Here is a 22,441-nt window from a genome sequence, read left to right as displayed (position 1 = left end):
TCACAGTTCTCACTGTAAAGAAGCCTTGTCGCCTCTGCAGCGTGAACCTTTTTTTCTCCAGACGGAGGGAGTGCCCCCTTGTTTTTTGAGGGGGTTTTACAAGGAACAGGATTTGACCATATTTTTTGTATGTGCCATTAATATATTTATATAAGTTAATCATGTCCCCCCTTAGTCGTCTTTTTTCAAGGCTAAATAGGTTTAATTCTTTCAATCTTTCCTCATAACTTAAATTCTCCATGCCCCTAATTAGCTTCGTTGCTCTTCTTTGTATTTTTTCCAACTCCAGGGCATCCTTTCTATGAACTGGAGCCCAGAACTGAACTGCATATTCTAGATGAGGCCTCACTAATGCTTTGTAAAGTGGCAATATTACATCCCTGTCCCGCGAGTCCATGCCTCTTTTAATACACGACAATATCCTGCTGGCCTTTGAAGCAGCTGATTGACACTGCATGCTGTTATTGAGTTTATGATTTACAAGTACACCCAGATCCTTCTCAACAAGGATACAAAATTATATCAGTGATCACAAGATTGAATTTGTAAAGTCCCCCAGTGGGAACAAAAACATTAGGAATTTAATAAATAAAGTTAAATCCAGTTTATTAGAAAAAATAAAATTGTGTAGATCTTTTTTAAAATTTAAAAAAAACAAAAAAACTGATATACGCTAGTGTCACAATTGTAAGGACCCATCTAAGTTAACGTTATTTAAGCCGCACAGTGAGCAGCGCAAAACAAAACAAATTCTCCCCCAAATGATAAAATTGAAAACAAAATGTACCACAAAATGGTTCTATTAAAAAATGACATCTGTACAAGACAAACCACATATGACATAAAATAAAAATTATGGTTCTTGAAATGCAGAAACAAAAACTATTTTTTTTTCCATGAAATCTGCTATTATTGTGCAAAAGTAGCAAAACCCAGAAAAAGATACATATTTGGAATTGCCAGATCTGTGCTCACTCATGGAATAAAGGTCGGATGCTATTTATGCCACACGGCAAACGGTGTAAACATTAAACACCAAAAACAATGGTGGTATTGCGGTGTTTTTTTCCATCCCCAATTAATAAAAGGTAATCAATGTTATATGTATCCCAAAATATTGCCATTGAAAATACAACTCGCCCTGCTCAAAGCTAGCCCTCATACAGCTACAACGACGGAAATTTTTTAAAAAGTTACTACTCTCTAAATGTAGCAACGCAAAAACCTACGCAGTCCCACACGCCAAAATAGGTCTCGATTTGAGTCTCATAGGAATGAATAGAGACCGACTTCCAGTCTACACAGCAAATGCTGTAGAATTCGGTTAGTCGGAGCGCGGGTCACGTGGTCTGACAAAGACAGGATGGAGACAAGATGAAGCGCACAGTATTTTTAGCTGCAGTACCAGGTAAGCAATTGCATTTACAAAACAGAGGGGGGCGCTCTTTGTGAGAGTGCTTCTTTAAGAAGTATTCAGTTCTGGGTTCTATTAGAAACAGCCGGGCTATTCAGAGGACCAGCATTTAATGGGCTGCAAATAGAACAGCACAGACACCGACCATAAAGCTTTATCTTACTCTTTGTTTTTGCAACTCAGAAATAAAACTTCCCATAAACTGTTCCACAAACAGTGGCGTATTGTCAGACAACGGGCATTTTAATCTTTGCTTTAAGCGAACGGTTTTTCTGCAGGATTTATTTTTTTCCCCGTTTTATCTAGATTATAGAGCAGACCTTCATGTTCAGCTAAGAGCACTCCCTTGAGGTTTCAGAAGTACGTCCCAAAAGACATAAAACTGCCAGTATTCACAGCTGGAAATTTCCACTGGGCAGGAAGGAAAATACAGGAGGTTGTGAGCACATATCAGCTAGCGGATATCTACAGATCGTTCTTTTCCATCATTCCATAGTCTGAACTGGATAAATGCATCATGATGATAACAACCTATGTAATCCACACAAATATTTCACATTACACTACAATAGAAGAAATGTGAGAAATCTGAAAGTAAAACAATTACAGGTACAGAAAAGTTATCATACCTTAGTAGGTACCTGTCATTTTTTTGACACAAAACTATTTAACATTGCAGGTACAGAAAAGAAAATAATTTTTTTATTCACCTTATGAAACAATATAGATTGCTACGTTACTGTGCTGATATTATACAGCCAACAGGGGGCACCATCTAGGGTTTCTGCTCCTAAAGGGCCAATGTAAAAAAAAAAACAGAAAAAAAAATATAAAATAAAAGAACGCTAATACTGATATAACTCACACATTGCCATATTTGACACATATCTGGACAAACTCCACGTAGCTAAAAACTTGCGAATAGTGATAATGTTTTTGGGTTATATTCTATCTTCGTCTATAAAAGTTCTTATCAGGCCAATGGCTGCTGGACTGGTCTAAACAGCTCCTAAATGCCCTCCTTCTCTTCACCCCAGGAACATTTAATTTAGACATCAATTTGCTTGCATTTTCACCCCTTTTTATCTACCTGGGGGGGATTATGCATTGTAATTTTTATTTGGCGGAATAAAAAGCTGGAATACAATTGCGTGTATTATTTATATTCAGCTAAAAGGAAATTTTGTTTTAGGAATTCTTTTACACTTTATGGAATACTAGAAAAAGTACCCGGCACTGCCCGGGTATAATGTGTCGGTCTGTTGGTTTGTGTGTTCTTTGGATTTGTTCCAAGGGTATCCAGGAGTCTAATCCATACCCTTGTTTTTTCTCTGTTTACAGGAAAATCGCTAGTATCCCCATATACCACAGCTGTTACACGGTTTATTTCAATTTTAACTTTCTAAATACCGAACAACTGAACTGGTAAGAAATGGAGTCATAGGACTGTGACAGAGCCTGTTGATGAACATCATTGGTTGGATCACAAAAGAAAAGCAGCATCATGCATGAAAGCCCACTCATTAGCACGCTGAACATCATGATGTGCTCTATCAGCTTGCTTTCTGGCCTGGGTTCTGGCAGGAGTCTCTGCGCTTCTAAGAATCACCTGCCTGATCTGTTGCTGAGCCAGCCGGGGCTGAGTTTGCTGAGGAGTTTCAGAAGCTCAAGCAGCAGTAAGATGCATTTGATCAGCTTGCAGTTGGGCAAGAGGAGTCTCTGCAGCTAGTAATGCAGCTTTCCTCCTGCCTATCAGTAATCTGATTGGTTGCTATGGGTAACGGCTCCCCTGTACCTTCCCATCTAGAATTATCTTGTAAAGTGCACTGCCAGATAAAAACATCTTTACTATAAAAGCAAATGTCTGTATTTGCTTTTATAGTATTGGATCGTGATCATGTGATAATGGCAGATAACAGAACAGCAGCAAGGTCGGGATCTTTACAAAAACCTTCCTGAACACCCGCTGTACCTATGTGCTAAATTTGGGGTCAAATAGTTCAGGCGTTTGGATGTCTATAGATGACGACAGACATTCACTTTTATTAAATAGAATAGCAGAGTTCCCCGGTTTCACACTGGTCCATTTGTTTGTCGTGTGTGTGTGTGTGTGTGTGTGTGTGTGTGTGTGTGTGTGTGTGTGTGTGTGTGTGTGTGTGTGTGTGTGTGTGTGTGTGCGCGGTTAAAAACTTAATTTCCTACTAATATGCAGGGTTCCTTTTTGGAGGCGTGACTGGTCTGAAAGGGGTTCAATTTATGAGAAGGCTGAAATCCACGGGCACGGTTCTGTTGAGAGATTCCAGCAGCTTGGGCAGCAGCCATGCGCTTAGACGAAAGATTCCTGTTGCAAAATGCAAGGTTCCTCTTTGGAGGCATGACTGGTATGAAAGGGTGATATATATATGCACTTGCATTGAAAAGAAGGGCGTTTAGACTTGCACCATTTTTTTTCCCTCACACTATTGATTTAAAATGTACATGAAGTGCAACTTATTTAGAAAAAAAACCCAAAAAAAACACACTTTTTCCACACGGAGAAGTGGCAATGACCAGCTCAGGAAATACGTATTCTTCAACCAGCTAGATTACATACTGGTTTACCACTGGGTGCTGCATTAGTATTAGTAAATATGCCCTATTATCCCTCTATTGTATCAACGCCCTCCACAATAAACTTTTATTGATAACCCTATAAAATTCCATAATTGGGCATGAACTAGGGTTGTCTCTTTTTAACAAGCCCTTTTCTAGAATTCGGGTCCTCCACACGAAAGCAGAATTCCCCAAAATCAGTTTTCACTGTGTTTATTTTCACTGTGTTTCCCTGCAGGGAAATGAAGAAATCTACTGCACTCCTTTAAAGCCAGGGGTGTTCACTGACAAGTGGACGATGGTGGTGGTCATCAGGGGCATAACTATAACGATTGCTATGGGGAATGTGAACTCAAGAGACCGAGCTCCAGCTGTTATCTATTGGATTTGATGCAATAGATAACACACAGTAATCACTTCAGTGTCCTCTTCCCCTCTTGGGGAAGCCATACAGAGGTCTGATGCTGGACAGTGGCAGGACCCTGTGTACCACGGCCCCTAGAAGTGAACATGGGAGCAAGGTGCAGTAAGAAAATGGTGGGGTCAGGACGTGGGTCTGAATTTGTCTGATCTAAATTACTTTTGAGGTCTGTTAGTTAAAGCTCGGTGGGGCATTCAAAAGTGTAACGTCTATAGCCACGGCCCGTCGTTCTGACTTACCCTTCGATGGCCGTGGCCATGGACATCTGACTTGTGTGCAGCGTCGTCCTCCTGTGAGGCGCCAGCACTCACTTCCGGATACCGAGACGGATACCTGGGCTATAAAAGGGGCTCTGCCCTCTTGTTCCTTGCCAGAGCTCGGTTTGTTTCCCAAAGTTTGTCTTGCTAATGGTCTCCTAGTGTCTTCCAGTTTCCCAGTGTACCCTTTTCCTGCATCCGGTTTCCGTGCTATCCTGTTATAGTGCTGAGCTGTTGCCGTATTGTGCTATGTGCCACGTCTGTTCTGCTGGCGCCACACCTGACATCTACCCACAGCCTGGTCCCAGACGTGTCTGCCTTGCTACGGTCTACGTTGCTTCAGGTATCCTCTCTGAACTATTGAATCTGTACTTTACCTGTTTGGCCAGCTGCCATCCCGCTACATGGTACAGCCCCGTGGGTCCACACCCCGCATCGTGACAAAAAGTTTGCTATGGGGCCCAGCAATTTCTAGTTATGCCTCTGGTGGTCATCCACAGCACTTGAGAGCCGAACTTGGGGCTACTCTGGCTAATGGGGCGAGTCCCTCTATTACCACAACATGCGTCCCACGAGGGTATTTTCCAAAAGGTTGTCTATAACACAATTCATACTCTCTACGTTCAATCGTTTATAATTAATACAGCAGATAATGATAACAATAGTACAATCAAAAATTGTGCTATCATTCATCAGCAACTTAATGAAAAGGCAAGTTTAAAGACCTCAGCCGCAGAATAACAGAAACAGGAGAAATAAAAATGGCAATCATGAATACAGGAACATGGCAAGGACAGAACACATTCTTATTATAGCCCTTTGTATTGGCATAATATGAGGACACCTCCTCGCTCATTTCTGAAAAATGCCCGAAAACACACTTGATGCACAAAAGTTTACAACATCCCAGCTTTGATGCTTTATAATAAATCTGTTTTTAAAAATTGCATTCTTTTAATATATTGTAACAATATTCTTTCCCATCTTTCTGCGAGAACATTCATCATAGAGTTATTATAGGTCTACCATTATGCATTTAATTTTCCCATCAGGGACCCAAAATATGCTTGCAAAATGCCAATTCGTCATTTAACATAATGCAACACATCTGAAGCCATAGACTCATTGTGAATGGCATTAAATGACACGTTATGAAGGGTCCCTGTGCAGTCACAGCAGCGTCCTTTGTTCCTACCCTGCCTTTCCGTGCAGAGTGTACTTCCAATTTACGGTGGAGGAGTCTGTCAGAGAATGTGTCTTTCTGGTGCAATTGGAATTTAAAAAAAAAAAAAAAAAATTGTCTTTTCAATCCAGAAACCATTCATAAGAAGATTAATTCTGAATAAAGTCCACAGAGATTTGAGGATTCTTGAACACAAACCAACATGTGACTGACGATTTAGAAGGGGTTCTCAGAGAATACAAATACAGCAGTGCTCACATTTCCCAAGTGTGTGCAGGACTACCAAGACCAGCTTTAGGCCTCATGCCCACTTCAGTTATTTTCTTCAGGGTGCTATCCGTTTTTTTAACCGATAGGACCCTGACATTCATTTCTATGGGGCCATGCACACTTCCGTTGTTTTGACGGTTCCGTTCGTCCGTTCCGTCAAAAGTAGAGCATGTCCTACTTTTGTCCGTCATTCAGTGACCGTGGGGCCCATTGAAGTCTATGGGTCTGTCAAAAAAACAAACGGCACACGGAAGGCATCCGTGTGCCGTCCGTTTTTCATGGATCCGTGGAATACAAACTGGATTTCATGGAAGACAAACTGAAGCACAGCATCCGTTTAAAACGGAACAACGGAACGGACGCGGAGAGACAACAAAAACCACACGGATGTCACAACGGACACAAGGATCAGTTTTAAATGGACGTGAAAATGGTGAAGGATGTGTGCATGAGGCCTTAAATGGGTTGTTCTAGCCCTGGGAAAAAGTTAAAAAAAACAAAAAAAAAAACAACCTCAGATCTTGTTCAAAAAGAAATCTTTTACCTCTCTTCGCTCAATCTAAACACTGTATAAGGAAGCAGGTCTTCATTCCAACTTTCCCCAGTAGTTACAACTGGAGCCTTCTCCTAAAGGCGTCTGCCCCCCTTTCAGCAGTCACAGCAGTACCTCCCTAACTGCCCTCTAGTAGTCATGTCCATGATATATTACCCTACAAAAAGCAAATTCATCGTGGACACACAGCAACGCCCCTCCCTTTTCCCCTATAGTTAAAACAGTCCCCCATTCCACCAGTAGACACAACAGTCCCCCAACCATGTTTTTTTAGAAGCTCCCCCTTTCCTCCAATCATCAAGATACAAACCCCCTCCCTTTGCCCTTGTGATTAACAGGTCATTCCTGGGTATCCCCTCTACTACGATCAAAGCACTCTTCATCTGAAAGGAGCGATCTATGACCCCTCAACTTCGACAGATAGAGCCAGAAGCTGCCAAAGAGATATAGGGCAGAGTGCGAGACCCAGTAGTCAGATTATTTTGTAGTCGCCATCGTGCCTGGATTTCTTCCAGCAGAGTTATGTACAGATCATTTATTATGTACTGTATATAACCCATTTTAAGACATTATTTAAGTGCAAATTTATTATAATAAACGGTAAATTTGTGAAAACAGACATTTTTTCCACTTGGACACTTGGCGTGTCATATTACATTTCCTCTACATCGGCTGCATGGCCAACGGGATATTCCTCAGGCAATAGCAGCTGATCGCCGGAGGTTCCAGGAGCTGGACCCATCTCTTTACACCCACATGTACTACAAATATAATGTCCATGGGCAGAGCAACAATTTAGGGTGTTCCCACCTCTCCTATAGAACAATTTACAAAGAATGAAAAGCTTTAGGCTATGTTCCCACGGCACCCCTGCACAACGGAGACTAACAGAAACCATTGGCACCGGATCCGCCCTGACGCAGATGTGAACGCAGTCTTAAAAGGCAACATGCATTTTTATGGCCTTTTTGGTGGCGTTTTTCATTCAGTGTAATTTCTATGTATATGCTTTTTTCTGTCTGAAAATAATATAGAAATAACATCATACCCAGAGCCTGCTGTATTTGGAAAAAACTACACAAACCAGAGTAAATCCAGCCTTTGGCCTCCTTCACACAGGGTTTTTGTCAGATATCGTAATAAAATGCCAGCGCTATTTAACTCTTTCCCTGCCGAGGGCGTATTTCATACGTCCTGACAGGAAGGCACTTCAGTAGCAAAGGACGTATCTAAGATTAGATGATGGTGCCTGTGTGTATAAAGTGCTGGCATTTTGACAATGTATCGGGCATCAAAAATATATAGATACAGCATGAGGGTTTAGTATGATTTTTTATTTTGTGATTTAGGTTTTATTTGTATGTGTCAAAAGAGTGAAAATTGTCCCGGCTGCCAGCGGTGAAAAATGTCCCCAAACCCCAGGCAGTAAGACGCTTAAATGCAACATCTGTTTTTTTAATAGTCTTTTTAAATGCATTTTTGGTGTTGGTGTTTTTATTTAGTGTCATTTCGTACCGGGACTTACGAAAGTATCCCCCCCCCCTGCTGTTTTTCCGGTTTTGTTGCATTACAACCATGAGTTAAAATGGATATTTTGAGGGATGTGCCCTTTTATTTACAACATGGCTACAATGTGACGAAGAACAGAAAAGTCGAATGTGTAGAAGTTTTCACCCCCTGAAAGTCAATACTTTGTGGAGAACCTTCTGCTGCAATTACAGATGTAAGTCTCTTGGGATATTTCTCTATTAGGTTATGTTCACACGGCTTATTTTAGGCCATTATTCGGGCCGGAAACAGCCGAAAAATCGGAAGCAGAACTCCTCCAAACATTTGCCCATTGATTTCAATGGGAAAAACTGCGTTCTGTTCCAATAGGGCTTTTTTTACGCGGCTGTGTTGAAAAATGGCTGCGTAAAAAAACGCCCGTGAAATAGAAGTGCATGTAACTTCTTGAGCTGTTTTCGGAGCCGTATTTCATTGACTATAGAAAAACAGCTCCAAAAACAGCCTTAAAAAATAAACGCAGCGAAAAACTTGAGTTTCATTAAAAACCGGCTGAAAATCAGTAGCTGTTTTCCCTTGAAAAAAGCTCAGTATTTTCAGACTTTTTTTGCTAAGCGTATGAACATAGCCTTAGTTTAGCACATCTAGACACGTAGCCGTTTTGCCTGGAAAAATGGGAAAAAATGCCAAACTCCTCCAAGTTATGGTGCGTACAAAGTCTTCACATGATGACTCGGCCATTCCAAGACATTTACATGGTTTACCCATTAACCTCTCCAGTGCAGCTTCAGCAGTATGTTTATGGTCATTGTCCTGGTGAACCTCTGTCCCAGTCTCAAATCTCTAGCAGACAGACCAGTTTTCCTCAAGAACTTTCCTGTATTGACTGCCATCCATCTTTCCTTCAATCAGTTTTCCAGTCCCTGCTGATGAAAAGCGTCTCCCCAGCATGATGATGCCACCACCGTGCTTCACTGGGAATGGCGTTCTTGGGGTGACGGGAAGTGTTGGGTTTGCACCTCACATATGGTTTCCCATGATGGCCAAAAAGTAAAATTTTTGTCTCATCTGACCAGGGAACCTTCTTCCAAGTGTTTGGGGAATCTACCACATGCCATTCGACAAACTCAAAATGTGTTTTCTTTAAGCAATGGCTTTTTTTCTAGATAGTTCCATAAATCCCCACTCTGTGTAGTGTACGGCTAAGGGTGAGTTCACACAGTTGCTTCGCCTGATTTCAACGCGGAAACCACATCGGAATCAGCACCAAAAAATGACCGAAATCACTCCCATTGATTTCAATGGGAGGCAGAGACGTTTTTTCCTGCGTGGCTTCTGGCCACTCGCGGGGGGAAAAAAGTTGCATTTCCTGTTTTGCCATGGCTTCCACTTCTGACCTCCTATTGAAATAAATGGGAGGCAGAAAAAAACAGCGGCACTCATTTCCGGGGACGTTTTTCGCTTGGCAGAAATAAAAAGCACAGGCATATCAAAATCGGCCTCAAAATTCATGAAGGAATTGTAGTCAGGTTTGTAGTTGTGCCATCTGTTTTCCACTTTGTTATAATGGATCTAATGGTACTCTGTGGGGTGTGACAAAGTTTGGGATATTTGGTCTTCCAACCCAACCTTGATCTATTTTTCTCCACTTTATCCCTGACCTGTTTGGAGAGCTCCGCGGTCTTCATGTTGATTGCTTAGTCTTCAGAACAGGTTTATTTATATGGACGTCATGTGACAGTTTAGTTGCACATGGGGGGACCTTACTCTACTATTTATGTGACTTCTGAAGTTAATTGGTTTGACCAGACCTTATTTCGGAGTTTCATACCAAAGGGGGTGAATACATATGCACTCACAACTTTCAGTTTGTTTTTTTTTTACAGGGTATTTTTTCATTCCATTGTAACTATTTTGTCAGGTCCATTATATAAAATCCAGTTTAATTCCAGGTTGCAATGAAACAAAATAGAAAAAAACACAGAGGGTGTGTATACTTTTTGCAAGGAACTGTACATGCATTTTTCCAGTCCTTTTTGAAGTCCTACAGAGAATCCTAGGGGGAAAAACGCCATACACAGAGCAGGAAGGGATTTGACCCCCAAAAACACCACAAACCAAAATGAAATGTATATAGCCTTTCCTATAATTCCCTATTGACTTTAAATTAACATACGCTGCAGCGTTTTTGAACAAAAAAAAACCAACAAAAACCACAGTGAACATGTGAATCCAGCCTTAAAGAGGCTCTGTCACCACATTATAAGTGCCCTATCCCCTATATAAGGAGATCAGCGCTATAATGTAGGTGACAGTAATGCTTTTTATTTTTTAAAAAAACGATCTTTTTTCACAACGTTAGGAGCGATTTTGGTTTATGCTAATGAGTTGCTTAATGCCCAAGTGGGCGTATTTTTACTTTCGACCAAATGGGCGTTGTACGGAGGAGTGTATGACGCGGACCAATCGGCATCATGCACTCCTCTCCATTCATTTGTTAACGCCACTTTGTTAACGTTTGTTTGGTACTTACAGCAGAGCAAGCGTAATCTCCCTGTAACCTGTCATTTACAGTGTGATCTTGCGAGATTACGCTTGCTCTGCTGTAAGTACCACAGAAACGTTAATGAAGTGTCGGGATTGTGAATAGACCTCCCGTCCTGGCTGGAAGGAATGTCTATTCACTTCAGTAACGTTAATGTGTCAGTATAAGACAGCACATAGTGATCTAGCAGGATCCCTATGCGCTGAGGAAATGAATGGAGAGAAGTGCATGACGCTGATTAGTCACTGATTGGTCAGCGTCATACACTCCCCTGTACAACGCCCACTTGGTCTAAAGTAAAAACACGCCCAGTTGGGAATTAAGAAACGAATTAGCATAAAGCTAAAATGGCTAATAACGTGGTAAAAATAGATCGTTTTTTTAAATAAAAAGCACTGCTGTCACCTACATTATAGCGCCGATCTCCTTATGTAGGAGATACAGCACTTATAATGTGGTGACAGAGCCTCTTTAAGCAATTTCCTAAAAAAATATGTATATGTTTACCAGATGCTGTAAAATAACTTACATTAAATGGTTTCTTGGGACTAAGGCCTCACTCACACGAGCGTGGCGTTTTTGCGCACGCAAAAACCACTTACCTGCTCCGTGAGGCAGCATCATATGATGCGCGGCTGCATGCTTTTCGCGCAGCCGCCATCATTATGACACTCCATTTGGATGTTTGTAAACAGAAAAGCACGTGGTGCTTTTCTGTTTTCATTCATCCTTTTGACAGCTGTTGCGCGAATCACGCTTGTCCCACGGAAGTGCTTCCGTGCGACATGCGTGGTTTTCACGCACCCATTGAATTCAAATGAACGGACATGTCGTGACTTTTTTTCAGCGGACTCACGCTGAGTAAAAATCACGGACATTTCTGCACGGCCCCATAGACTAATATAGGTCCGTGCAACGCGCGTGCAAATCACGCGCGTTGCACGGACGTTTTTCCCGTTCGTCTGAATAAAGCCTAAGAGCAGATTAAAATAATGTCAGAAACCGTCTGGAAATCAAACAAGAAACATTAAAATATTTGCATTAATATTTCCAGCGGTGTGAGATGACAGAGGATAGTTCTACATGTATATTGTTAAGGGTTTTTCTTCTTTAATCACACGACTGTTTTCCACATTAGCGGATTCACATCGTGCTTATTATTTTGACCACACTGTGCGCACTTTTTGCATAAATGGCTTTGATCCTTTTCTTCAGACTGCCAGTGTAGTCCTCGCTGCCTCTGGCATTTTTAACACATCTAGATATTTCTCATGTCTCCATAGAAAAACTTTGGTTTCTCCAGCACTAAAACAGTTGGGATCACTTGTAATTGTTTATTTTTTATCTTATGCTTTCCCCAGTGCAGAAAACATGAGGGATGTGAAGTGCCCCAAGAGATTCTGCAGCAGCAGCACCAGTGTTTCACAGCTTGTCATAAAGCGGAGTGGGATAAAGAGTTATCAGCTTTGTCTATAAATAGAAGAGAGAAGAGTCTATGAATGATTCATGTGACAGAAACTTTAATTTAGCAGCTCCCTGAATCACTGAGGAGTTGGGTCCGGCTTTAATTCGTGTCCTCAGGACACTACGGGAGTTCATCGCTCAGCACACATTAGGCCTTGGCTACAAGTCAACCTTAAAAACCAGATGATAGGAGTGATCTAAACTGCAATCTGCGGCCCAACTGCTAAAAGTTGCAGTGGACTTTTGTGCAGCACAATACTGCACCATTGAACGATATAGTGGCACTACATTAGAACTCAATTATAAGGTCGGTGAAATCCGGCGCGTAATGCATAGGTTACTAGCGCCAGAACAAGGCAGACGACTATATTACAGATCCATGTTGTACAGATCTGGAATTTGATGCCCATATTCTAGCTCCGTATGCTTCAGATTTCATACAGGAACACAAGGATGGTTTTTGTTTTTGATCCTTAATACAAATCGTGCCACGTTCCATGGCATGCCATGTTACAAATGTAATCCCTTCTAGAAGCATTTCAGTGGCACACACAGGGATTACGGCTCTGCAATCCAGAACCATAGGGACTATGTGTGCTGCCATACATGATATGTGCCCACGGCTTGGAGGCTACAATGCTCCATTGGGTGGAATACGTGCGAAGCTATTCTCCATACATACGGCACCCTTTGGAGCATGCCACACTGCCGCCGGATTATGTATGAACACAGTGTGTGAAATGCAAAGCATACGTAGGTAGAGAAACAGCCGTATTATACGGGAAAGGGCTGGCTGGGGGGCTACGATTAGTTTACATCAGGCGTTTGGATATATCGGCCACAATAGAACAATCCAATGAAATGAGGTGTGAGGAATACAGGGTGCCATTGCTTTGCGTAGCTGTGCGTTCGGTGTCATTATATAGTCGAGGGCTACGTGACACAATATCACACTCCACGGTAATGAATGGAGACTCCATTGTTCTTCAAAGAAACATTGCATCACCTAACACAGTTAGGGCTCATTCACACGAGCGTGAATCACGTCCGTGTGCTGCGCATGGAAATTTATTTCAATGGGGTCGTTCGCACATGCGTGAGTTTTCACGCAGCGAAAATCCGCTGCGTGAAACTCACTGCATGTCCTATATTGGGGCGTTTTTACGCACCTACGCGCCCATTGAAGTCTATGGGTGCGTGAAAACCACACACTGCACACCCGTGTAGAAAAAAAAATGTGCTTTGCGAATGCGTGAATAACGCGTGCCACTCGTAAAGCACACTGATGCATAACGCAACACACACGGACCAGATTCGCTCGTGAATCTGATACGCTCCTGTGAATGGGGCCTTACACTGCAGCCGAAGGGGGAAGGACCCTGCAGTGGAACATCCCGCCAGTAGATTGGAGTTATGCCGCTTGTCACTTATGACTATTACTTCATGCACATCAATACAATCCGATTGAGAAAATTGCAAGGCGCCTGACTTCCCAGTGAAGTGATAACCAGCGGTGGGAGACATTCCCATTCATTTCTATCAGGGGGAGACAGAAATCGCACAAAGTTGCATCATGCAACATAAATGACATGCAAAAAGTCGCAGTATTGCCTGATAGTGATGCTACTGGGAATACTTGTGGTGGCCCACGCACCCTCCATGACAGGACCAACCTGCAGCAGTACTAGGAACCCTGTCAGCCTCTTCTGGCACCAGCCGAACTCCCCGACTGAGAGAAATGCCTGATCTACGTCCATCTGCTGTCACCTAAAAGAATTACGCCGCAGCGTCACATGTCAACCTCTGACGTCACCGTGTTATGGGGTGACGTGTCTACATCGCAATCGTTGAACCACGTCCAAAAATCTGCCGTGCGGGTCAAGCCTCGCTTTCACTTCAACAAGCATTTTTATTGCCGTAAGTTGTAAAACACGTCACAGCTTGTCGCTAGGCAGTCGTATCTGATTGGCTGGGGTATGGGGCCGCGTGACTCCCGGTCGTGTTGACATTAGTAGAGAGCGATAGTCACAGTCGGGTAGAGCGCGGGCTGATGGTCTACAGTAGCAGTTCAATAGAAGGCAGTGTCGTGTGTCAGCAGCCGTGTCAGTCTGAGGAGAGGCTCCCTGACAAAATGTCTGCCCGTGTGGTCTACTTTATCTCCTTATGTTTCTTATGCTTCTTACACTCCCAGTGCAGTGACTGACATATTTCTTATTACAAACTTGGAGATATGGAACCGTCTGGGCACCAGGCCGGAGAGTGCCATGCCCCCATTCGTTCTAGTGATGGGTTGTGGGCACAGACCCTCCCCAGTAATGTTTTCTGACATGTCCCAGTCGAAGATGTTTAACCCCTTAAAGACCAGGCATTCTTTTTCGTTTTTTTATTGTCGCACTCCAGGAGTCATAACTTTTTTATTTTGTCCATCGACATAGCCGTATGAGGGCTTGCATTTTGCGAAACGAGTTGAATTTTTCAATGGCGCTATTTTTGGATACAAACAATATATTGATTAACTTTTATTAAATTTCTTGGAAGGGAATTGAAAAAACCCAGCTGTTTCATCATTGTTTTTTGCGTTTTAAATTTACGCCGTTCACTATGTAAATGACATCTTTATTCTTTGGGTCGGTACAATTACGGCGATACCAACTATGTATAGGTTTTTATGTTCCACTTTTACACAATAAAAACACTTTTAGGCCTCATGCACACGAACGTAAAAACGGCCGTAATTACGGGCCCATAGACTTCTACTGGCCATGGGTACCTCCCCTTATGCTTACGGGAAGGTGCCCGTGCCGTTGAAAAATATATCGCATGTTCTATTTCAGGCCATAATTACGGCACAGGCAGGCCCATAGAAGTCTATGGGGCTCCCGCAATTACGAGTGGCTACGTGTGTGCACCCGTAATTACGGGAGCGTTGCTAGGCGACGTCAGGGGATAGTCACTGTCCAGGGTGCTGAAACAGTTAAACGATCAGTCCTGGATAGAGAGAAGGGGCTGCACTGATCGTCAGGAACTCTTTCAGCACCCTGGACAGTGAGTACCATGCGCGGCGCTCACAATACAGACGTCTAAAGTTAATTTAAAAACCTGTAACAAAAAAAAGTTCATACTTACCCAGAACTCCCTGCTTCTTCTTCCAGTCCGGCCTCCTGGGATAAAGTTTCAGCCCATGTGACTGCTGCAGCCAATCACAGGCCAATCACAGGCTGCAGCGGTCACATGGACTGCCGCGTCACCCAGGGAGGTCGGACTGGATGTCAAAAGGGACGCGTCACCAAGACAACGGCCGGGGTACGTATGAACTTCTTTTACTTACAATCGCTGCGTTCCGCTGCGGAAACACTGCCCGAAAGGGCTGCCCCCTCTCTATCCAGCACTGATAGAGAGAAGGGGCTGCCGATTAGTGCAGAGAAAACGGGTCTGTAAATACGGGTGGAATACTGGTGACAACGGACCCGTATTTCCGCCAGTATTTGCGGGAGGAAAAAAATACGTTCGTGTACATGGGGGCCTCAAACAAATATTTGTTTTTGCATCGTCGCATTCCAGGTACCATAAGTTTTGTATTTTTCAGTCGTTGATGTGTGTGCTTGTTTTTTTGCGGGAAATGGTGCAGTTTTCATTGGTACCATTTTCGGCTACATGGAACTGCATTGACTTTTTTTATATATATTTTTTGGGGGGTTAATGGAAAAAAATACCTTATATGTGTAATGGTTTTTCCGATCCCAGCCATTGCAGAGGGAGTTCGTCATGGTGCAGGAAGGGGACACTTCCTATAACGTGCATGTATCTGATAATGTGCAACACTGGTGTGAATTTAGCCTTACTGTGGGACCTTAGCATGGATGTTAGATAAAACAAGGTTCTCAGGAGGGGTGGTATAAAGGGGCAGTGTCTGCATGGCGCTGAGCATGTTGAGATGTTATCCTTTTTGAACTGCCTCCCTTCTCATCAGCTAATCACGGTGGGGGGCCCGGCTTCCAACATATCAAGTGCCCGTCTCTGTGTAGGCCTAGCCAATTACAGGGATTATACTCTGGGCTATATGCTGGGCTTGTTACTATGGGGGCCTCTGAATGGGTCCCCTGGGTCAGTTTCTTACTAGTTTGGTAAGATAAAATTATAATGAGTGATGTTTATGAAATTAAGATTTCATACAGAATCCGGGAGAATGTAAAAAATGTTTTTGCCACCTTCAATCTATGCTTTATTACACAGGAATTCCAGGGACTTAGTGTGCCGCTGTACAAACTCCGTGCACATTGCTGTGACGTGTGCAATATCCCTAAAATTGTACTAAGGCCCCATGCACACGACCATAAAAAACCTCCGTTTTTGCGGACCGCAATTGCGGTCCGCAAAAACGGAGGCATTCACTTTCATTGAACACTGACACCTTTCCGTAGCACTACGGAAGGGTGTCCGTGCCGTGGAAATGTTTCGGGAATTATGGAACATGTCCGTTCTTTTGCATTTTGCGGGCCGTGCTCCCATACTTTGTATGGGAGCACGGCCCGAAAATGCGTCTGTCAGTCGGCGGCCGGCCGTGCCCGCAATCGCGGGCCGTGATTGCGGGCACGGTCGTGTGCATGGGGCCTTAGACTTGCATTTCATGCGCCAGTCTTCACCTAAAGTGTGCTAGAGTAAGATCAGCCAAATATATTGAGACGCATACTTACATCTTTGGCTGTCCATCCACCAGAATTTGAAATCTATGCCTGGTATGAGTGGGCGTATATTTGTACCATAAAATAGGACAATTTCTGGTGTAAATGATAGTAAATCTGTCAGTCAGTGTTGTCCCTGCCCCTCCCACAAACTCCGCCCACTTTTCCCAATGTGTGTGTGTGTGTGTGTGTGTGTGTGTGTGAAGAGGTGTAAAAAATTACAAATTACCAGTCAAAAATTGCTTGCTCCATTATTTGTGACTTTTTTACACCGATAAAACGGCGTAGCGTAAATGCTTTGATAAATTCCTCCCATTACATGTCTTGACCTACAACGTCCTGATACAAATCGCAAGTCATTTGAATGGTGCTTTTCCAATAAAGTGTCTGTCCTATTTTAGGTCTTCAGGCTTCAAGCCTTTCATATACAGCATAGATTTTTATTTATTTTTTTCAACGACCTGAGTCTTCTCAAATTTTGGATGAGCTTGGCCAATTATCTGCTAGCATCAGGTTGCTGTCTGTAAGGTAATATACCACGACAATTTAGATGCATACAAGCCATTCTACACAACAATGTTTTTGCATGTGTGCTCTCAAAATTCTTATGTGAATAAGCATTAAAAGAAAATGTGCAATAATAGTTAAAATACTGTTGATTTTCAGACACTTGATTGATTCCGCTATGTTGATAACAGGAGTCCTAGAAGAGGGAGGTGTGTGGTTCTTGCTATTTGATTGACGGAAATGCATCGTCAGTTGTCATCATTCCAGACGTCAAGCACAAGCTGCTGATGAGGGGAATGTGTAACTGCAGTCGCACATGTGCAGCATTGGAGATGAGCACAACATTCCTTATTCTTTGTCTCCTTGATAGAAAATCGTAACAACCTATAACAGTATATATTTAAGAATTTCCTAATTAACTATCAACTGAGAAACACACCAGATTTGACCCGGCTTAACACTTTTGTCATGAGACTCCGTGACATATTATCAGGCTTGGCGGAATGAATGATAAAGTCACTTTTATCTGGGTGTAGTGAATAGTAGAACCGATCCCTTTTTCTAACGGTGATTTAGCATTGAGTGATTACCTTCATTTATAGGATTGTCATGTACTTTGAGAGATGCAAAGGTCCGAAAGTAAATGCCATAAAAGATACCTCTTAAAGGTGGACAAAAACATTTCCAGCTGATCAATCCATTACTTACAGTGTTCCTCCAATATCCCCAAACACATTCAAATATATTCCTACAACTGGCATGATTTTTGTATTAACCATTTCAGTTTATATTCTATGATTGCAGTCATAACTAATGATCCAGCATAATATATACTAATTTCTGTTGAATATTTTGACTGCTGGAACAGACTTTCATTAGTCCAAAACATTGTTATTGTCATCATGGTGACAATACCTATCTCTCCTCATTCTTGCACCTTCTGAGCTGCGGGAGAAAGCCATGGGTGCGTGTAAAGTCTCATGAGAGGTCAGGTGTACTGCAATTGTGGACCCAGAGAAACAAAAAATTCTAATTGAGGCTTTTCCCATAGACATTGCTCGGTCCTACAAGCTATATGGGGTTGTATTCCTGGTGCTACTGACCCAGCTTGACCCTGATCGGATCCTTGTTCCAGCTGATCTGGTACGCTAGTCCAAATAGCTAGCGTGTGCTGTTTACCATACCCTGCTGCAGCTGTCTGGAGTGATGCTCAGGCACTATGTCGTATCAGCTGGAATATACTGAGTGCCAGCTGGTGCTGACCACCATACTCTTCTCCGTCAGATGTCCAGTCAGCTTCTGGCATCTTGACCTACACTCAAACTTAGCTCTTGTGTCTATTCCTGCTGAAGACTGTGTGTGAAGGACAGACTTGCTCAGGGTTATACCACAAATGAAGTTCATATAAAAAGCCCCAAAAAGCTATCAACTATTTGAAACTATTTTGCACAGTTGCCTCCCAAAAATATTCCTTTATTATCTTTTTTCCCTTTTTTTTTTTTTACCTCACAGCGTTGCCGGTAATTCTTGCTAATGTGGGCAGGCTGCTGGGCAGCGTCAGGTAACCCACGTCTCTGCTTTCTGCCTATAACTACCAAAACCCCTTACTTGCTCCCTATTTGCCTTTTTATCTTTACTCAGTTTCCTTTCCTCTTTGGCAGGCATAAATATAGTCCCCAGTAAGTTTCCAAGTCTCATTCACCCTCTGGCAGCTGTAAATATAGTCCCTAGTAGGTTACCCAGTCTCCTTCCCACTGTGGCAGCTGTAAATATAGTCCCTAGTAGGTTCCCCAGTCTCCTTCCCCCTTTGGCAGGCATATAGCCCTCAGTAGGTTCCGCAGTCTCCTTTCATCTCTAGCAGCTGTAAATACAGTCCCCCAGTATGTTCCCCAGTCTCCTTCCCCCTCTGGCGGCTGTAAATACAGTCCCCCAGTATGTTCCCCAGTCTCCTTCCCCCTCTGGCGGCTGTAAATATAGTCCCCAGTATGTTCCCCATTCTCCTTTCCCCTCTGGCAGCTGTAAATATAGTCCCCAGTATGTTCCCCAGTCTCCTTTCCCCTCTGGCATTTGTAAATATAGTCCCCAGTATGTTCCCCATTCTCCTTTCCCCTCTGGCAGCTGTAAATATAGTCCCCAGTATGTTCCCCATTCTCCTTTCCCCTCTGGCATTTGTAAATATAGTCCCCAGTATGTTCCCTATTCTCCTTTCCCCTCTGGCAGCTGTAAATATAGTCCCCAGTATGTTCCCCATTCTCCTTTCCCCTCTGGCATTTGTAAATATAGTCCCCAGTATGTTCCCCAGTTTCCTTTCCCCTCTGGCAGCTGTAAATATAGTCCCCAGTATGTTCCCCATTCTCCTTTCCCCTCTGGCAGCTGTAAATATAGTCCCCAGTATGTTCCCCAGTTTCCTTTCCCCTCTGGCAGCTGTAAATATAGTCCCCAGTATGTTCCCCATTCTCCTTTCCCCTCTGGCAGCTGTAAATATAGTCCCCAGTATGTTCCCCAGTCTCCTTCCCCCTCTGGCATTTGTAAATATAGTCCCCAGTATGTTCCCCAGTCTCCTTTCCCCTCTGGCATTTGTAAATATAGTCCCCAGTATGTTCCCCAGTTTCCTTTCCCCTCTGGCAGCTGTAAATATAGTCCTCAGTATGTTCCCCATTCTCCTTCACCCTCTGGCGGCTGTAAATATAGTCCCCAGTATGTTCCCCAGTCTCCTTCCCCCTCTGGCGGCTGTAAATACAGTCCCCCAGTATGTTCCCCAGTCTCCTTCCCCCTCTGGCGGCTGTAAATATAGTCCCCAGTATGTTCCCCATTCTCCTTTCCCCTCTGGCAGCTGTAAATATAGTCCCCAGTATGTTCCCCAGTCTCCTTTCCCCTCTGGCATTTGTAAATATAGTCCCCAGTATGTTCCCCATTCTCCTTTCCCCTCTGGCATTTGTAAATATAGTCCCCAGTATGTTCCCTATTCTCCTTTCCCCTCTGGCAGCTGTAAATATAGTCCCCAGTATGTTCCCCATTCTCCTTTCCCCTCTGGCAGCTGTAAATATAGTCTCCAGTATGTTCCCCAGTCTCCTTTCCCCTCTGGCAGCTGTAAATATAGTCCCCAGTATGTTCCCCAGTCTCCTTTCCCCTCTGGCAGCTGTAAATATAGTCCCCAGTATGTTCCCCAGTCTCCTTCACCCTCTGGCAGCTGTAAATATAGTCCTCAGTATGTTCCCCAGTCTCCTTTCCCCTCTGGCATTTGTAAATATAGTCCCTAGTAGGTTCCCCAGTTTCCTTCCCCCTCTGGCAGCTGTAAATATAGTCCCCAGTATGTTCCCCAGTCTCCTTCCCCCTCTGGCAGCTGTAAATATAGTCCTCAGTAGGTTCCCCAGTCTCCTTCCCCCTCTGGCAGCTGTAAATATAGTCCTCAGTAGGTTCCCCAGTCTCCTTCCCCCTCTGGCAGCTGTAAATATAGTCCCCAGTATGTTCCCCAGTCTCCTTTCCCCTCTGGCAGCTGTAAATATAGGAGGAGATTTATTAAAACTAGCATTTTATATGCCAGTCTTAATAAACATTTCATTGGAGTAAGAGGTGAATGCTTATTAAGAAATGTGTCACATCTTTCGGGTGGCCAGAAAACTGGCACATGCACATTTTTTCTGCGGCAACCGATGCGTAGGAGCTGCTTACACAAAATGATAGGATATTTTTAATCAACACTATTTGCAATGTTGCTTCCTTTTTCATGCATTGATGCAATTAATTTTTTTCTCAAAGCAAACATACCCTTTATGATATTTGCCACATGTAGATACCACATGAAAATATACTGTACGTTACATAGTTGTGGCATCGAAAAAGACAAACTGACAGCATTAATGTTAAGTAATTTCACAGCTATTAGTCTTCCCAAGATATAGGAAACTTACATCTCTATGGCTGTTGTAAATCTACAAGTCTAAGCAAGCCATTCTAACCTATAAGACGTAAAAACTACAAGAAGAAATGACATTTCCTTCCTCTAAAAAGAAAAGTCCTATGGGTGATCATAAAGCACATAATGGGTTTTTTTCACCCATTGCCCATCATGTCTGGCAGCCCACAGGACTAGAGATGACTAAGCATTCTGTGCGTGTCATCTTGAATACCTGTCCTGACAGCGAGGAAGAGTTAAGACGCCTGACTGAGATTTATGTCTAATGAAACGTGCCAAGAGTGTAAAATCAGTATTGATTAACAAAGCAACATGATAGTTCCTATTAAAACTAGTTTAAGGAAGCAACAATATACGTGATCTACCTCGGAGGAATAGTGCCGTAATGTAGCAAATGTAAAGTGGCTGGAATAACTGGACTCAATCTGTAAATGTCATCAGTGCAGCAAATGTGATTGGTGTTGGAAGCCTGTGTGCTGGGAATCCAGGCATGAAATATAAGAGCGAAAAATAAATATGAATAACTGTCCAGAACGTAATGAATGAAATATAAATAATGAGAAAAGAAGATTTAACCTAATAGAAAACTAGCTTGGGATTCAATCAATATAATATTACAGCCAGAGAACTTCAGTCATTTCTGCAGAAAAATGTTTCAAAAAACATCACAAGATATTTTATCGAAATGGAATTATATAACCCAAACCGAATTGTATTAATGTTTAAGTGTGAAGTATAACAGTTGGGTGGATCTTTCATTTAAAACAAAAAATTGGAAAATTTAAAATCATAAGACTACATTTGAATATCCATGATTGTGGCATTATTTGCAACCCAGGTGAGGGGGGGGCAGGGTCGTTGCCAAAATAATCTCGCACCAGGAGCCATCTAACTTAAGGCCAGCCCTGTAGGCTAGCGCTCCCCAACAAGTGACTTGCGAGACACATTTTGCTTACATTTCCCACTTATTGCTGCCCCTAACATCTGCATGATTTAATTTTGCTTTCAGATTTGCAAGGCAATGAGGACTCTCAACATGGACTGTAAGCTTACAAATAGTATATTGCATGAAATATCAATTATGCTGTTTTTCAATTTTGTCAGATGCATATATCCAGGGTAGTAACAATC

General features: G+C 42.8%; 1 protein-coding gene across 3 annotated transcripts in view; it reads right to left on the bottom strand.

Moving 5' to 3' along the window:
• The window catches only part of LOC142663116 (solute carrier family 22 member 15-like), a 164,581-nt gene extending 150,453 nt beyond the window's left edge, over nt 1-14,128 (bottom strand). The window contains exon 1 of one of the 3 annotated variants that reach the window (XR_012851044.1): nt 13,879-14,128. Coding sequence is in view for 1 of the 3 variants with exons in the window: in XM_075841420.1 (XP_075697535.1) it covers nt 13,879-13,962 (84 nt within the window). In the remaining 2 variants the exon portion in view is untranslated. Of the gene's footprint in view, nt 1-13,859 lie in introns of all 3 variants that reach the window. The other 2 variants (XM_075841420.1, XM_075841421.1) reach the window with 2 other exon arrangements.
• Nucleotides 14,129-22,441: the final 8,313 nt, after the last annotated feature.

This window comes from Rhinoderma darwinii, chromosome 11, assembly GCF_050947455.1.
Source record: "Rhinoderma darwinii isolate aRhiDar2 chromosome 11, aRhiDar2.hap1, whole genome shotgun sequence".
NCBI lineage: Eukaryota > Metazoa > Chordata > Amphibia > Anura > Rhinodermatidae > Rhinoderma > Rhinoderma darwinii.
The sequence above is the reverse complement of the archived record's forward strand: the minus strand, read 5'-3'. Positions and strand labels throughout refer to the sequence as shown.